The sequence below is a fragment of the Dichomitus squalens genome (assembly GCF_000275845.1).
Source record: "Dichomitus squalens LYAD-421 SS1 unplaced genomic scaffold DICSQscaffold_62, whole genome shotgun sequence".
Classification (NCBI taxonomy): Eukaryota; Fungi; Basidiomycota; class Agaricomycetes; order Polyporales; family Polyporaceae; genus Dichomitus; species Dichomitus squalens.
Genome location: NW_006766944.1, coordinates 38172 through 54490, shown reverse-complemented (window position 1 = coordinate 54490; position 16319 = coordinate 38172). Strand labels below are relative to the sequence as shown.

The 16319-nt window shown below is 56.0% G+C and overlaps 8 protein-coding genes across 8 annotated transcripts; 4 read left to right on the top strand and 4 right to left on the bottom strand.

The window, feature by feature from the left end:
• Positions 1–535: 535 nt before the first annotated feature.
• On the top strand, positions 536–2202 carry DICSQDRAFT_150049 (family A1 protease; the record flags this gene model as incomplete). Its single annotated transcript, XM_007370139.1, has 7 exons — positions 536–961; positions 1043–1182; positions 1235–1441; positions 1516–1646; positions 1710–1828; positions 1890–1934; positions 2011–2202. The coding sequence occupies 7 exons, from the start codon at positions 536–538 to the stop codon at positions 2200–2202; spliced, it is 1260 nt and encodes a 419-aa protein (XP_007370201.1).
• Positions 2203–2312: 110 nt separating this feature from the next.
• Positions 2313–2675, bottom strand: DICSQDRAFT_174312 (uncharacterized protein; the record flags this gene model as incomplete). Its single annotated transcript, XM_007370138.1, has 2 exons — positions 2313–2367; positions 2428–2675. 2 exons carry the CDS (start codon positions 2673–2675, stop codon positions 2313–2315), a joined length of 303 nt encoding a protein of 100 aa, XP_007370200.1.
• A 1524-nt stretch (positions 2676–4199) lies between these two features.
• DICSQDRAFT_163594 (uncharacterized protein) lies at positions 4200–6005 on the top strand. Its single transcript, XM_007370137.1, has 8 exons — positions 4200–4568; positions 4617–4659; positions 4715–4958; positions 5016–5115; positions 5177–5327; positions 5387–5498; positions 5552–5662; positions 5718–6005. The coding sequence occupies exons 1-8, from the start codon at positions 4301–4303 to the stop codon at positions 5991–5993; spliced, it is 1305 nt and encodes a 434-aa protein (XP_007370199.1). The 5' UTR covers positions 4200–4300; the 3' UTR covers positions 5994–6005.
• Positions 6006–6932: 927 nt separating this feature from the next.
• Positions 6933–8102, bottom strand: DICSQDRAFT_129713 (uncharacterized protein; the record flags this gene model as incomplete). The annotated part of the gene is made up of 3 exons (XM_007370136.1): positions 6933–7617; positions 7686–8023; positions 8082–8102. The coding sequence occupies 3 exons, from the start codon at positions 8100–8102 to the stop codon at positions 6933–6935; spliced, it is 1044 nt and encodes a 347-aa protein (XP_007370198.1).
• Positions 8103–9496: 1394 nt separating this feature from the next.
• DICSQDRAFT_129712 (uncharacterized protein) lies at positions 9497–10654 on the bottom strand (the record flags this gene model as incomplete). Its single annotated transcript, XM_007370135.1, has 1 exon — positions 9497–10654. One exon carries the CDS (start codon positions 10652–10654, stop codon positions 9497–9499), a length of 1158 nt encoding a protein of 385 aa, XP_007370197.1.
• Positions 10655–10886: 232 nt separating this feature from the next.
• DICSQDRAFT_24948 (uncharacterized protein) lies at positions 10887–11795 on the bottom strand (the record flags this gene model as incomplete). Its single annotated transcript, XM_007370134.1, has 2 exons — positions 10887–11395; positions 11630–11795. Coding segments are annotated over 2 exons (675 nt in total), but the record flags the coding sequence as incomplete, so codon positions are not given.
• A 732-nt stretch (positions 11796–12527) lies between these two features.
• DICSQDRAFT_140700 (uncharacterized protein) lies at positions 12528–13906 on the top strand. The gene is made up of 2 exons (XM_007370133.1): positions 12528–13192; positions 13247–13906. Exons 1-2 carry the CDS (start codon positions 12888–12890, stop codon positions 13608–13610), a joined length of 669 nt encoding a protein of 222 aa, XP_007370195.1. The 5' UTR covers positions 12528–12887; the 3' UTR covers positions 13611–13906.
• Positions 13907–13951: 45 nt separating this feature from the next.
• On the top strand, positions 13952–14263 carry DICSQDRAFT_150046 (uncharacterized protein; the record flags this gene model as incomplete). Its single annotated transcript, XM_007370132.1, has 1 exon — positions 13952–14263. The coding sequence occupies one exon, from the start codon at positions 13952–13954 to the stop codon at positions 14261–14263; it is 312 nt and encodes a 103-aa protein (XP_007370194.1).
• Positions 14264–16319: the final 2056 nt, after the last annotated feature.

Here is a 16319-nt window from a genome sequence, read left to right as displayed (position 1 = left end):
CCAACCAGGCGAACAGCCGGACTCTCCTGAGAACTTGCTAAACATTCGAGGTCGCAAAACGAGCTTCGTCCGCAGTCGAAACCGCCGACAGCGATCAGCCTGTCATATGGCAGGAGAGCGTATGCTGTTCTCGCTCGGAGATTCGATTCTCACTTGTTCGTCTAGACGCAGAATATGCAAGCAGATTTCGAGCAGCTCCAAACTCGGTACGAACCATCACCGTGGGAGACAAGTGGCCAAGACGACCCGTCTGCGAAACGGTGGGAGCGGTCGATGCCCCTATTCAGTACAATTCCAGGCACGCATCTTCCCAGAGTCGCTTTGCTTCAGTGGAAGTACATTCCCGACGAATCCGTATGAGTGCACTAGCTAGTACCATTAGTGTGTGCTGTCATGCGATGCACACACGGCCCAGCAATCATTAAGCCGATGCCCGCACATATGACACAAGTATATTAGGTTCGTCCACCACCCACCTGCCCTTCAAGGGTAGTCTCAGACATCCCTCTCCTTCACTCAGACTGGCTCCCTTGTCATGCCTCGCTTCACTACACTCCTCGCCCTTTGCGTCACCGCACTCACGGCGGGCGCTGCAGCCAATCCTATTGTCATCCGTGACCCGCCCATCTCACTTCCCCTTGTGCGTCGCTTCAACGCTACGGCGACCGGAGGTCAGACCATCGTCCAACGGGATCAAGCCCGTGCGAGGTTTCTCGCAGCGCGCGCAGCTCAAGCGAAGGCGTCCACGTCCAACACGAACGGGTCGACCTCGTTCAGGCGGCAGGTCGATTTCGACGTGTCCGACGGCGTCGTGAGCTACGTCGCCAGCGTGGGCGTCGGCTCTCCGCCTACGTTCTACGACCTGATCGTCGATACCGGGAGCTCTGTCACCTGGGTCGGTGCGACCCCCGACAAACCGTATGTGAAGACGGGCAGCAGCGTCGATACAAACGAAGAAGTGGTGGGTTCGATGTCTGGCTGCATACGAGATCGTGTTTCCGTGACGACTGTCACTGACGCCGGCTTGGAATGTTCAATTCAGGCGGTTACATACGGCTCTGGGTCCTTCGCCGGGGAAGAGTTTGTCGATACGGTGACGCTTGGTAGTCTTGTGATTCCGAACCAGGGCGTAGGCTCGGCCCAGGTTGCGGTGGGCTTCGACGGCGTGGACGGAATCTTGGGGTGAGCACCCTCGTCTCCACGGGGTTTCTCTTTACGAATCCTCCGCTCGTAGCATCGGACCAGTCGACTTGACTTCTGGCACCATTTCCGGCGGAGGGACGATCACAACCGTCACGGAGAACGCCTTCTCCCAGGGGCTCATCCCGGAGCGTCTCATCGGCATCTCGTTCGAGCCCACGACTTCCCCGGATCAGGTGAACGGGGAGCTGACGTTTGGTGCGATCGACCCCTCGAAGTTCACCGGTCCTCTGCACTTTGTGTGCGTCCCCGAGTCTAGACGACTTGCTGTGAGCTCTTGTGCTTGGCTCACAGACGTACTGTCTCCGTGTACAGGCCCATCACTTCGACGTCGCCAGCCGATCAGTTTGTTGGCATCGATCAAACCATCTCGTACGGGAGCACAGAGCTTCTCTCTTCTGCGGGTATCACCGACACCGGCACTACCCTCATTCTCCTCGCCTCCGGTCAGCTCAATCCTAGTTCGCTGCCAGTGGTGCGCCGACTGACGTCGCTTTGTGCTGTGCCAGATGCATTACAGAAATATCAGCAGGTTACGGGAGCCACCCTTGACCTAGTGACCGGGTTTCTCCAGATTACGCCGGAACAATTCAGCAATCTGCAGCCTTTGACCTTCAACATCGGCGGCGTACGTCATTAGACCAAACCACCTTTCGCCTGTGTAGGATCCCCACCTGATGATTTGGCAGACTGCATACGAGCTCACGCCGAATGCGCAGCTTTGGCCGCGTGCTGTACGTGATCTTCCCTTTCGAGGTTTATGCACGCTGGTCACATACACTCTGACGTGCTCTCTTCCCTTGCGTCCAGCTGAACACAGGCATCGGAGGACAGGCGGATAGCATCTACCTCATCGTGAACGACCTGGGCAGGCCAAGCGGCAAGGGCATGGACTTTGTCGACGGCTTCGCGTTCCTCCAGCGGTTCTACTACGTGTTCGACGAGGGAAACAGCCAGGTCGGGTTCGCGACGACGTCGTTCACGGATGCGACCACGAACTGAGGTAGGGAGGGTTCCGCAGGCATGCGCTGAATCATGAAAGCGCACGCATACACCTGAGGATAATCGGTTGTACGATATACGAGTGCCGGAAGAGATCTCGCTTTCACCTCTCAACGCTGCCAGGGCGTGCACAGAGTGACGACCGCACCAGCGGTGCCTTTCTGACTGCAGGTAAACGCACACCATCATACTACCGCAGTCTTACGAGACCAGGCTCTCACACACCAGACGACGTCCGCAAAGGAAACCAGCTTAGATAGGAATTTCGCCACCGAAGGCCGCGTGCACCACTCGTGCTCGCTCTGGCGCTTGAGCCCCTCCAGCCACTGCTGCACGGCGTGCGTCTGCATGATCGCTTCGCGCGAGGACGAGAGAATGGGGGGTCCCCGGGCGATGTCGACGGCCCACGCGGCGGCGCGGCGGGGCTTCTTGCCGTCCCGGGCGCCAGACGCCGGGCAGCGCGTGCACGCCATGTTGCTGCCAGGGGGGACGCGGAGGAGCGCGCTTCATACGCCTGGCGAAGCTCCCAACGCGCGAGCTGGAGGCGGACGATGGACGACGACGAATGTCAGAGATGACGACTTGATCGTCGGAGGTTGAGGGAGGAGATGGGGTAGGATGAGCTACGGACTCCTTGTTATTATTTCTGACCATCTTTTGCCGGCTGGTCGCCATCAGAGCGCATTGCGTCGTCCACCCCTGCCGCATAGCCCACCGACGGGTGCTGCACTCGGTCGTCGCCCCAACGCCAGCCCGCCCGAGTACTGGGCCTCCCCCTACGACCTCAGCTGCAGTCCACAGCGCATGCCTCCTTCCTCGCCATCTCCTTTTCACTACCCGCCGCCTTCGTCCTCGCTGCTCACTCTCCCCCTATCTCTCTTCCTCTCGGATCGTCCGTGCGAGCTCTACCCATGCGCGCAACCTGATTCGCACCCGAGATGTCCGTGCACCGCCCGCCGCATACTCACTTTCCGAGCCTGACTGGTCAGTGTTGAATGGTCTCCTCAAGCTGCCCGGTGGGGGATCGTGTGGCTTATGCACGTTAGAGCAGAGACGAGGCGAGGCACAAACTCGGACAGGCCTGGCAAGCGCTATGCAAGCGCCTGGGGTGGATGATGTCATATGCATCGGTCAGCCCACACCGGCTTCGGAAGTGCCAGCGAAGCGGCTCAACTGAATCGCATATTCACCCAAGGCAGAGCAACAACCTCGACCTGATCTGTAACTATATCAGCACTCATGGCAAGAAGCAGCAGAAGGTATGTCCTCGCAAAGCTTTATGCTTGCTCGGAAGCCCGGCGTTTTCGCTCATATGCTCCGAGATCTGACATGCGCCCGTGGATTGCTGTACTGCATAGCATTCCAAGACAGCGATAGCAACTCCCCCCCTTCAGTGAGCATTCCGATGCATGACTGTTCGTCATCCGAATTAACGTGCATGGCCTCTTGATAGCGTAAGTCTGTGGCGATCACAGTGCGACAGCCTGCCCGCAAACGAATCATGTCGTCTGCACGCGAGCCGACGTGAGGCCAGAAGATCCAGACCGGTGCTCGGCCGGAGTTGGTACAATGCCTGTCCTTGTTGCGTCTACGAACCTTACCCTTGCACCCGCTCAAAAGCCGGTATCTCTGCCATAGGCACCGTCTTTCGACGGTCCGCCACTCAAGAATATCCAACGGCCAGGTCTGTCGCATTCAGCACACGATAAGCTCGCCACGCGTTGGCTGACCTGTGCATATAGGTGAGAGCGTACCTCAGCCAGGGGTTATATGCGCGAGGCTTCCGAGAAAGAAGCCGCTGCGGAAGCAATCTTATTTGCCAGCATCTGTCACACGACGATTCACGGCGCATATCCCACCGGTCAATCGCGACACCACTTGTCTTGACTGTCCACCGCAAGTTGACAGAGTCCGTGAGGCGAGTTCATGGCGAGCAACAACTTGTATCTCAGTATGGCTGAAGCACGCTAGACGAGCTCAGGGCTCCTGTGCAATGCGAGCGATGAAGCTATAATCGTCTGGCCTGCTTCCGAGAGATGGCGACCGTCACGTTTATTCATGTCTTTTCTTGTCGATCTTCCCTTCCGGGGCTGGGGTCATGCGATGCCGATCTGAGCCGGGGTGCTATGATCTGCCCTTTCTCCGTGTGAAGCTTAAAGGCGCATCGCTGCGTGGAGTCCCTAGATTCTCCAGAGCTCTCTTCGACCCTCCTTTGCTGGACTCAGCTACAATGTCCCCGACTAGCTCGATATCTTTACTGTCCCGTGAGGTTGGAGCCAACGAAGCTGCACTATCAATCATCACATACTTTACCAGCAGCGAAAGTCAGTCAAGCGTTCAGCTATTCATTGCAAGTGTAGCGTTCGGTATGTTATGCAATACTTGGCAGTCAACTACGACTGACAATCCGCTAGGTGTCCTGACGGCACTCGTGGGCGTCGCCTTAGCCTTCCTCATGCAAGCGATTCTTTGCGCTCTTCCCATCCTGCCAATGCTGACTGTTCCCTCTCAGTCGTCAAGGGTTGCTCGCTCGGAGATCGGTTCTGCTGCTATTCCTTAGCACCCTTCTTCTATACTCTTCAACAAGCGTCTACATGTCCGTCTTGGTGTGGAACCGGCTAAGCGTCAGCCAGATCATGTCCCAAGCCACGACTGGCATCACATCATCTACCTACGACGCGGACAGCAGCACCGCTTCTCTCGAGCGCGTCGTCGGGATACAGTCCTGGATGATGACGATCGCTGCCGGAACTAATGTGTGCAAACTTGTGCTTTGAAACGATATGTGCGTTCTGACGTTGCTATCCGGATAGATAATTATCGGCGATGCCGTCGTGTGGTGGCGTGCCTGTGTTGTGTGGAGCAACAGAATCGTCTACTTCATGGGACCCCCGCTCTTGGCCTTGACCCTCGGTTCGTCATCATACTGTACAAGTCCCTCGCGTACAAACTTCTCATGCACGGTCTTTGTCAGTATGCGGTGTCATCAATGTCCACAACTCAGAGACTGGCCCCTCCTTGCAGCTCCAAATGCTGATAGGTGTCGATGGGTTTGCGGATGCCTTCATGATCCTGTCCATGGTCACGAACTTGCTTGCGACTTCTTTGATTGCGTACAAAGCATGGTGAGTGGATAAAAACAGTCTCACCCGACGCATCGGCTAATCACATACATTGAGAATAGGGAACATAGACGTTCGGTGAAGGCGTACTTCGGCTCAGACGGAGGCGCAACGGCTACTTGGAGAGCGCTCGCTCTGCTCGTCGAGTCTGGTACTATTTACTGTGCCATGCTGGTGAGCACTGTGTTCGTGTTCGGTAGGGACAGCAGGTTTATGATGCACTGCAGATGTTCCTGGCCGTATACCAACTAAGGCGACCGGCCGAAGTGACGAGCAGTGCTAGCGCTTTCGCGCAAACCGGGTGGTTTTTCACTGATGCATGTCTCTTGCCCATAGCCGTCAGTGTGCTACGAGTTCTCCTCCCGGATGTTAGCACTCACATCGTACCTGCAGGCAATATATCCGACGTTTATCATTGTCCTTGTCGCAATGAAGCGATCCCCAATCGACCGTGGGGTCTCACAGGTCAATGGGGAGCGGGAGGCGGAGCGAGCGGCGGGACCGCTGGGTACCCTAGTGTTCAATCACTCTGTGGTTGGTAGCGCTGGGACACAGTACACCGTTAACTCGACAGTGGATAGACTTGGGTGCCATAGCGAGTCGGAGGATGTATATCGCAGTATGGGCTCCACGAATATCGAGAAGAGAGGCCAAATTGGTGAAGTATAGTATCGATATCCGCTTGTATGTTAGAGAGTTGTGTGTAATGGATTAGAAGCTGTAGATATACAAACCATGTCTTCCTTACCTCTGTTTGCAGAGAAGCTCGAACCTCGGGCTCTCACTACGGCGATCGTAAATTAAAACGGATGACGTCTTTGGAACGTAGAAAAGTACGCAAGCGAGACATGGAGAATGCGGCGCACTGGTCCGCACGCATAATTGACGGCAGTAATACAAAGAGGGCCCGCCCGATGGTTTGCGGAGTCTAGCTGGCAGGGTGTTCTCGATGGCGACACCTTGACTACGGTCTTGTTGGCGCAATGAGGTTCATTCTAATCGGAGTCCTTACACAGTGCGTTATGACAGCACGAAGTGATGCAGAATATAAGACTCTGACTTGTCGCACTTAACCACGCAAAGGCTCGGAGGCTCGGTCCCACCAGGGCGACTCCTGCATCTTTCGTTTGTTCTTGCTGACTTCTCCGACAAAGATGGAACTGGCTCAACAGCCTGTGGAGGGCCTGCTGAAGTACTAAGAAACCACAATTCGCATGAGTCGAAGCGCCTTCCGGGCAAAGTCGTTGGACTGCAGCAAGAGCTACTAGAACCTCCGCAACTCGAAACGAAGAGGGATGTCGGGAAGTACAGCACCCAGTGTCCGCGATCGGCTACCTCACGTCTATGAACTCTGCCGTGAACCTCGCAAGACAACCACGTCTGTGGGACTCTGCATGGGTCGTTTGAAACCTTCCAATAGGAGGGAGATTGGGCAAACTGAATTGTAGACAGCGATATCTGGTCGAGAGAGACTGATTGTGAGCTCAGCGAATTGCCATAGAGCACGACGAGTCACTCTGCACTTTCAGCGCGGTACATCCAATGCATACTAGCCACAGTTTGCGGTCTATCTAAATCTGCAGGTGCTGCGATGGGATAACACGCATACTAGTTCTTGAAGAACACGCTGAGACTGCCCCACCATTTCTGTTGAGCCTCCCTCCACGCTTGCTTCCTCTCCTCCATGCATGTCTCGCACCAACCTACGTCTCTGTATCTCTTCTTTGTTCCCTCAACCATGGCCTGCAAGTAGCCAATAGGATCTTGTTTTCCCTTGTCGAAGTCGCCAGTGACGATTATGTCGGTCAGCCATGCTGCTCGCCGGGTGGGGCCGGCCGCGCGTCCTGGGAGGCACCCCGCCCTCTGCACCGCGCCGCCGCAACCTCCCTCGGGAGCACCCGTATATCCCTTCGCAGATGGCGCGGTGAACGCGCACTCCTGCCATGCCCCTTGCAACCACTGGCGCGCGAAGAAGAGCCCGATGATGTCTTGGTCGGACAGCTCGATCGTTGCGCGCTTCCGCGCTTGCGCGTGCCAGAACTGGGCGTCGCGGATGAGTTCGTACAAGGCGCGCACGCGGAGCTCGGACACCGCGCATTCGCGTGAGGCATGGATAACGGTTACCGCAGTCGTCCAGGGGCGACGGCCGCCCGGGAGGGAGGGGTCGTCATGCGGCCAGAGCGCGCGAAGCTTCTCGACGGCAAGATCGCGCGCTTTCTGGCACTCGAGGGCTTGGGAGGCGCGGAGGATGGGGATGAGAGTCTCTTGGGAGGGTGCCGTGGAGGTGAATTTACTGCACGAAGGCGTCGGGAGAAGATAATTGTTAGGGGAGGTACTCGCCTTAAAGAGGGAGCAACGCACAAGGGGTCCTCTAAAACCGCGAGAAATTGCTCGAAGTCATCTACACTGAGCCCGGTCAAAGGATACACGGTGCAACCATCCATCCGCTCCAAAGCTTGGACGTCCTCAGTATCAAAGCGTCTGGCGAAGACCGCAGAGAAGCGCGAGAGGCGTGCTTGGTAGAGCTTGAACGCGGTGTCGGCGATAACGATGACTACGTTACCGTCAGGATACCAGAACTCGGCACTCCTATTCCTCTGTGGGATTTCTTGAAGAGGAGCGAGGGCTTCGGTAGGAGAGTTGTCGTCTGTCTTGATGCGCTTGACATCCTCGGCTTCGGAATCTTGTTTTTCTGCTCTCTATCGTTGGGCATTTGGCAACCAGGATGATTTGAGGACGAGCGGAGGAGGGACTTACTCGTTTATTCGTGCGCGACATCACAGCCCCGCTTCGACCTGCATGCGGCCCAGACGCATGCGAGGGTTCTTCTTGTCGACCATGGATCCGTTGGAGTCGGTGATCGTAGGGACGGCGATAGGAGCAACGAGGGACTGACCTGATAGAGAAGGCTCTGACTTAGGCTCGAATTTGATGTGAGACATGAGGGCCGCTCAATTCTTCAGGACGCAGGATGCAGGATGCACTCAGAGCTCGTTTGATGGATGTGATGGGCTAGCCGAACCTGCCGCATACGGCGAGGTACCGACCTCATTTCTCGTGCCCGTTGTTTTTCAAGAGGTCTGTCGTGTCCCAAACCTCACATAAAAATATGAATCACGAGTATGTTGAAGATGAAATCCTTCCGCATCGATTGACACTACCCTTGAGGCACTTTGTGAAGGGGGAGGAATGTCATCGTCGCTCAAGGGGTTTCGAAGGCGAGCTTGTCGGCTAGTCTCGCTTAGCCCATCATCTCCATCAATGGCCTCTGAACGCGTCCTGCGTCCTCAAGAATTGAGCGGCCCTATGATCAACGAGGAGGAGTTGGTCCGCAAGAGAGACCATAGGGGGAGTGCCAGAAGAGCATGGAAATTCGGAATGGATGGTCAGAGTCGGGTGCAAGATGTCTCGTGGATAAGGGGTCGAGGCCATGGCCGTCAGTGGGGAGGATGATGATGGTGGCGGCCGGAGTGATTGACACGGCATGAGGCGGGCTTGACCGGGATCGGCAACGACTCTGAAGGCTGGCCAGTGACTGGCCATCCACTGTCGCTCGAGAACGTCGAGGAACAGAGGAAGAGACCAGATCAACAGATGCTCACCTCAACAGTCTGTGGCTGACGCATGGGCAGGGACGAGGGAGAACGGCGACGACGCCCACTCGCACGTCGACGTATCCGTATTGGGAGAGCTGTCCCCGGAGTTTCCGAATTCGGATTATCCGTGAGGGGAGACATTGATCCAGCTCCACTACATGTAAACCGCTCAACGTGCTCCGGGTGCACCGTACAACTGTGCGCCCTCTATGAATATGGATGCTGTTTTCAAGAATATTTGATAGGCAGAGGGAATGCTTGGCAAGGAGGGGTTAGAGAAACATTTGGCGCGATGAACGTCTGAACGGTGTGATGAAATTATATGATGCCCTCTGGGCGGACGTGTGGTACCTGTCCGTGCCGCGGAAACAAGAACCTGAAGCACGACTTGCACCTGCATATAGCACGACGGTTTCAATCCCGCTGCTGCCCTGCGCAGGAGTAGCCTGAGTGTGGAGGGGAAATGGGGGACAAGCGGGCGCAGAATGAGAATGAGCTCGGTGGATCTTGGGGGAGAAAGCAAAGACCTCAAACGCTCGGGATATGGTGTTGATGGGAAAGTTTGGACCAGAATCGTCAAGCAAAACCAGAATGAAGCCCAAGACAAAGCTGGAGATCGAGCTCAGAGACGTGATACAGGGCCTCGAACGGCGTTTGCTCTCGCTCACGATTGGGTTTCGATGCGGTGGGAAGACCCGATACTTTGTGAAGGTCCTGGTCGACTGGAGCGGAATAGCGAGCGACGTCAGCCGCTCGCCAGGGGCCACTGACTATCTCGCGCGGGCAAGAAGTGAGATCGTTGGGGACGCTATCACTCTTCTGAATCTCAATAGCTGTCTGCAGCTGATTGCGAAGGGCGTTGCTCACCTTGAGTGTCGGATATTCATCGATGTCCATGAAGAGTAGGTAGTAATGGTTAGGCGCGTGTTTAGCCAGTCCGGCGTACACTGTTACAGCTTCGAGCCCTCCGAAGTTACGCAAGCTTAGAAAGTGTCCAACGCGATTCGCGCCCGCGTTCAGGTCCCTAGCCCTGCCAGACCCACGTACACCGAGCTGGTTAGGTCGGTAATAGCCTTCTAATTCCACCATGAAACCTTTTTTTCGGGAGAAGGTCCAGGATATACTGAGGGATAATCCACCGCGTTTCCGAAGGTGAAGAACGACACGAGGCTCCATTGAATGCTCCGAAGATTGACTAGTAAGTGCATTCGTGTCTTTGTCTTCGTCACCCCACTGAGCCACATATCCACGAAGCTGGAGGCGAGTCTTCGTCCATTGTAGCATCGTCACCTTGAGCTGGGTACTGGCACTCCCTCGGTCACTGGACACTAGAGCTCGTCGGAGACGTCCAGGATAGTGCATATAGACCAGATTAGGACGTATATCTGCTCCGCATGACACGAGGTTGTGGAAGGAAATTGGGAAAGGGGTCTCACACCACATGTGCTTACGCTTCCCGTTCATGTTTGTGAGAACACGAAGGGTTCCAGGATTCAGAATCAGGTGCCCGTCCATGTTGTCCATGTTATCCCTGCTGTCGCGACATGGGCTCCAGCAGAGCCGGGCTAAGAGATGAGGTCCGACATGGCTTGCGCGATAACAAGAGAGCACGACCAAGAACCACAGCTCGACGCCATTAGGACCGTGGCTCCAGGCGTTTGGAATGAGACGCTGAAGTGTCTGGCCGCTCCGCAGAGGAATGAGAGGAAGAGATGCCATAGGGCGACGAGCCATAGCTCTTGCGAGGGAGATTATACCGATCTAAAGGTATTTGGAAGGCAGCAAAGTTATAAAGCAGTCTGCTATATTCAACACCATGGATGTCGCGACTATTTCGGAATGCATACGGTGAGGGCGGGAGGAAGGTTCCTGGAATCCGGCTATAAGAGCACCAGTACCTAGGAGGGGAGAAAGAGCCCTTGAAGGAAGTGAAGCCCAGAATCCTATCATCCGGAAATGGCGTTGACTCCCATGCAAAGATGCTCTCGTCTGGAATATGCCTCAGGATCTCTTCCTGCAGCCGCCTGAACGCCCGGTCGCCTTCTCCATAGATAGGAGTCAGGACGATATCGAATATACTAAGCAACGAATATGCCTGGTCTTCGATGCGCGTGGTGGATCGCCTCGAGGGCCATGACATGTGACGAGAGACACTAATAATATCAAGGGATCTCCCACCTGTCAGGATGTCTTGGTAGATCCCCGTGATTTCCTCCACGAGCGAAGCCAAGCTACGCTTCGACCCTACGAGTCGCCACTCTCTAGATAGTAATATGACCTCGGATCGCAGGTCTTCCGCCCACGGAACATCCACCAGGTACGCATAACAGACCACGGCATTACGATACCAGGCGCACATGGAATTGATTGCCTCGGACAACTCGGAGCTGCTCGTCTTGTCAATGCAAGACGAGTCGATCCACAGAAAGCGAAGGTTTTCGGCGATGGCGATAGCGCACGCCCCCCAATTCCTCTCTGATAGCCTGAGGTCGTTCAGTACGGAGAAGCGAAGCGAGAGTCCGTGCGCTGTTTCCCGGAGTGAGTAGGACCAGAAGCGTAGCTGTGCGGCCACCCGCTCACGTGTGCTGTCGCGTAAGCGCAAAAACGGCGAGCATGTAAGGTGACCACTGCGCGAGACGGAAGCCAGAAGGTGGAGGATGGTGGACATGACAAGGAACAATACCCAGAGGAAGGCGAGCATCGCCTTACGGAGGAGCGCACGAGGCCGGAGGTCGGACGATTCTTGTATCCGGCGTACATCTTGGTAGGACTGCTTGCCTCCCGCATCCCAGGTGTGCGAGAGGATAGCGTATGGGACTGATCCATCGGATCGGATGTCGACGAATTGCCCGGTAGTGGTGTCAAGGACTGGCATAGCTCGAGTAGGAGGATCCTTGCGTGAATAGGTTTGAGTCACAGTCGCTGAGCTGCACTACCCGGACAATTTCTCACTTACCGCAAAGTCAGACAAAGATGATTCACTGCGGCGACAATGGGGGGGCGGGGAGAGTGATGGTGCGATGGTGGTGGTGAGCAAGAGGGTGGGGAGACGTTGAGAGTACAGTGGTATGGTGCTGATATCGAGTCCGATGCTGATCGGTGCCCTGTCTCAAAACATTCCCACCGCGCCCTTGCTTGCAAGCATGCGCAGCTTCTGTTGCGTGCAACGAGTCCTGCTGACGAGCGTCAGTAGCCGGCAAGGACATGCACACACTTGCACCCACATTGCAGGAGTGGGAAAGCGCGTGTCCCATTAGTCTTATCGAGCATCGATGGAGACATGCACAAAGACGACAACGAGCTGCTAGGCTAGAATGACGAGACTCCACAATGTGTCCGCTCCGTCTCCCTGTAGACATAGCATCGAAGACGGCCAAAAAGCAGCATTGACTGTCGCAGCGAAGCACCATGGAGACTCGCGGCTGTTAACACACACATGTTCGGAATGCATGGGTCTGATGCAACATTGGAGGGCCCCTGGACGCGATGATGGCCGTCGGCGAGAGAGAAGGTCGACGTTTATGTGGCCTCGACGCGGTGATGCCTGACTGGGACAGTGACAACCGCGACGCGTCGGAGAGGCGCCCGGCGAACGCGATGGCTCCGACGGCGACCGCGATGGCTCTGACGGCGACCGCGGCTGGTCGCACGACGCCCAACGGCTGGTCGCACGACGCCCAACGACGACGATCCCTCTCCTTCTTCCACTGACGACGTCCGAGAGCATTTATCCGACGCCGCGCCTTCTCTCAGAGATACGCTTCGGAAATCTCTTCTGGCCGCTTTCGACTGTGAATCCGACTCAAGCGACTCAGACAGCCTGCCAGAGGTCTCCCAGATCCTCAGCCAGTCCACATCAAAAGCGCGCTCCAAGGCGGACCCACTGCCATTACGGACATCCGAGCCTCTCGAATCCGACAAGACTGAACCGCCTGAGTGCATCTCAGTTATTCCCTCCGAGCCCCCGATGCCCAAGCAGGAGTTCGTCGACGCGTCTGTCCCTGACAGTCCCGCGTCGGCCTCGAGCCAGCGACAAACACGCACATCTGCCAGAAAATCCGTCCAGACTCCATCCACCCCGTCCTCACGTACCTCCCCGCGAGTCGCGTCCACGGCCAGTAATGGCACACTCGCAAGCACGCCCAGGTCCCTGCGCCGTAAGGGAAACCTCCCCAACAAGCCTCCTCCTACGAGGAAACGGCCCTTGGGGATGGACATAGAGGAGATGCAACAAGATACCTCGGTCTCGGTCTCGCGACCTGCCGCTTCGCAGTAAGTCTTTGTGCGAGCCCCTCATTGCTGTATGCATCCTCATCACGCTTTCAGGCCGGCAAAGCGCACACGTCGAACGCAGGACGCCGGTCCACCGCCTCCTGCTACTCAACCTCTTCCCCGCCCCGTTTCTCCGTCCAAGCCAACGTCTGTGTCGCTCTCGGTGCCTGTGCCTACCGCGGCGCCTGCCCCCTCGTCTCCTGAAGCGCCGGAGAGGACCATGCCGAAAGATAAGGGCAAACACAGACTTGCATCGCGAAGGCGCAGTGCAAACTTCTGGCATCTCGACGGGTCTGTCGTCGTGCAGGTCCACAACACGCTCTTCCGACTGCATCGGTCCCGTCTCACGCAGCAGTCAGCATTCTTCGCGGATCTGTTTGCTGGCGATGACAGGTGCGTGTCCTTCCTTTGTCGTTGACGGTAGTCAAGTGACTAGCAGCGAACTCAATCATTACAGCTCGAAGGAGATGTTCGATCCAGACAGTCATCGAGCAAAAGGACATCGTGGACTCCTGTCTCGTCTACAACGTCAAGGGAGTGAGTGTCCTTGATTTCGAGAGACTGCTAGACGCGCTCGACGCAGGAATATGAGTGAGTGATGGCCTTACGCTCATACAGGATACTGACTCATCTATACGATCGTGTAGCGCATACGCGATCAACCCTCCCCCCTTCCGCGTCCTTGCGTCCCTCCTTCGTGCTGCGCACGCCCTCTCTTTCAAGACCATCCTCACCTTCGCGACGCATCTCCTCCGCGAGATGTGGCCCTCCCACCTCTCCCGCATCCCTCCCTTGTCGTCAGCCGCGGAGCGTATCGCGCAAGCTCGTGAGACGATCCTGCTCGCGCAGCAATGCAACGTCTCCGAACTGCTCAAGTGCGCATACTACGAGCTCCTCCGCGCGCCCGAAGGCACGTTCGGCCAGGACCTTTCCGCGTACGTCCACGCTGAGTCCCAGTCCGTGCCTGCATCGATTAAGCCCGAGACGGACGAGGACGAGGAGAACGCGCCCCCACCGCGACTTGCCGCGTCTGACTTCGTGAGGCTGATAGCCGCGAAGGACGCGTTGTAGAGGGAGTGGATCGCACTCGCGCGCCCCCCATTACCGTCGGCGTTCCCGTGCCCCCTCGCGTCGCTATTGCTTGGTGCGGCGGATGGGGACGGAGAGGAGACGCCGGAGAGCTCGAAGCGCGCTGCGGCGAGGGAGTGTGCAAGGGCGCAGAAGGCGGACGAGACGGGTTGGACGGTGCGGTTGATGCAAAATGGGGCATTCGAGGCGGGGTTTGGCGACGTGTTTGAGGGAATTGAGCGGTTGGTTCAGATGGAGTGGAACGAGATGGGGTATTGTGTCGGGTGTGTGAGTGAGAGGAGGGAAGCATGAATGGAGGCGAGGGAGAAGTTGTGGCGAAGGCTGGACGTGTTGCTTGGGCTGCGGGGCGAGGATGAGGAGATGTGAGAGTGGGCTTCGGAGGCGCACACGCGTGTCTGGTCGATGACTCTTGTTATGGAGGCTCTATTGGTGGCGTGTTCAAGCTAATGCGTTGTGATAGGTAATTGTATTGTATCACTCGTTGTAATGCTGTGTTATATACCTGGGGGTCCTGGCCGAAGTTAGCTGTTTCAATGTGATTCGACATTGTCACTATCTCCGCTCAGGCAATATTAATCAGATGTCAACAAAACGCCGCTATGGCAGACGAGAATTTGGTCAAAGCACGCATACTTCGTCTACGAAGGGCTGTTTGCATACTCGACTGTGTGTTAGCTGAGGTGCATCGTGACTCCGCTGAACCGTATTCAGGCTGTAGCCTGTCGTCGGAATCAAAGTCTGCAGCGTTGTGGTTGTGTCCTCGAAAAAATCTGGGACGGCCTTCTACATAGTTCGCGTAGCCATAGGGCACAAACCCAAATCATGAGGCCTCAACTAATAGGCTACACAGCTGGTAATGGGTGATAACGTCTATCGACTCGAGGATTCTCGCGCTCTTCCCATGATGTTTAGTACAGATCTGGCTCGGTAGCGAGCTGGGCTCGCGGAGGATTTCATGGGCGACCGAACACCTGCAAAGGTCGATAGGACTACATAGTCAGCTTGAGGGCGGAGAATGACGCCTCATCGGACTTAAGCGAATGACTGCTTCCGACAGCAGCGGAGCTTGAACTCAAACTCAAACTCATCCGAAGCCAATACCAGCACCTTCCATGCCACTGGTTACTTTCATCGCCAAGATGTCGTGTGATGTACACGTCAAGGTTCCGGATTGTATATAAAGTGTTCAACATTACACTCCCCCCAGCCATCACCTCCAGAACGATTACCACGTCGCTCATGTCTCAATTCTCCCTGGATCCGAGCAGATTCAAAGCTATTGTACACTATGGCGCCCGGGACTGTGCAAAACCCACAGGGGAAAACCGAGGAAATAGTGCGGTCCGGCCAAGGAAATGGAGCAGAAAACCCTGGGTGAACACCGGTTTATGGACGAGCAAAAAGCGCGTCAAGATGACGGCTTTCCACGGTCAATCTGGTGTGGTCTCAGACAGGCGAAAAACCTCGGTTAGACAGCGGGTTGGAAGGGTGGGATTTACATCTGTAAAACATGGGAATTTGCACGGTTTCCGGGTGCCGGTTCCTCGCTTGCGCCAGCTGTATATCAATAGGGAATCACTTATGATGCAGTACAATAGTGTAGCTAAACACGCTGCAGATTGCAGTGTTACGGTCGCATTACGGCATGCTGAGTACATGGTACAGGTATGGATATCGATATAAACTATGCAAGCTCGAGACCCTCTGGTACTCTCAACGACCACGTCCTTTTGACCCTTGCCACTCCTGCAGTACATCCATGCCAACACTAAGGACACATATGGAGTTTGGGTAGACGGAGTCAGATATTCGGGGAAGAGCAGCATATACTCACCGGGGAGGATGCAGATATTTGAGAAGAGTGACTTACCTCATCGATATCTTTGCCAGAATGGCCAAACAACATAGCTGGACTTACCTGAGAAACTCACAACTCTGAAGATTGCGACTCACCTCATGCCGACCGTCCATCACTGGGCTCTGCCCGACGACTCTGGTACTGTAGGCACACCCCAGAAACGGTGATAAAGGGGACCAA

Coding starts and splice junctions, on each gene's coding strand:
- DICSQDRAFT_163594 (XM_007370137.1), top strand. CDS start 4,301: ATGCGATGCCGATCTGAGCCGGGGTGCTATGATCTGCCCTTTCTCCGT. Junction 4,959..5,015: donor CGATCGCTGCCGGAACTAAT/GTGTGCAAACTT, acceptor CTATCCGGATAG/ATAATTATCGGCGATGCCGT. Junction 5,663..5,717: donor CATGTCTCTTGCCCATAGCC/GTCAGTGTGCTA, acceptor TCGTACCTGCAG/GCAATATATCCGACGTTTAT.
- DICSQDRAFT_140700 (XM_007370133.1), top strand. CDS start 12,888: ATGCCCAAGCAGGAGTTCGTCGACGCGTCTGTCCCTGACAGTCCCGCG. Junction 13,193..13,246: donor TCGCGACCTGCCGCTTCGCA/GTAAGTCTTTGT, acceptor TCACGCTTTCAG/GCCGGCAAAGCGCACACGTC.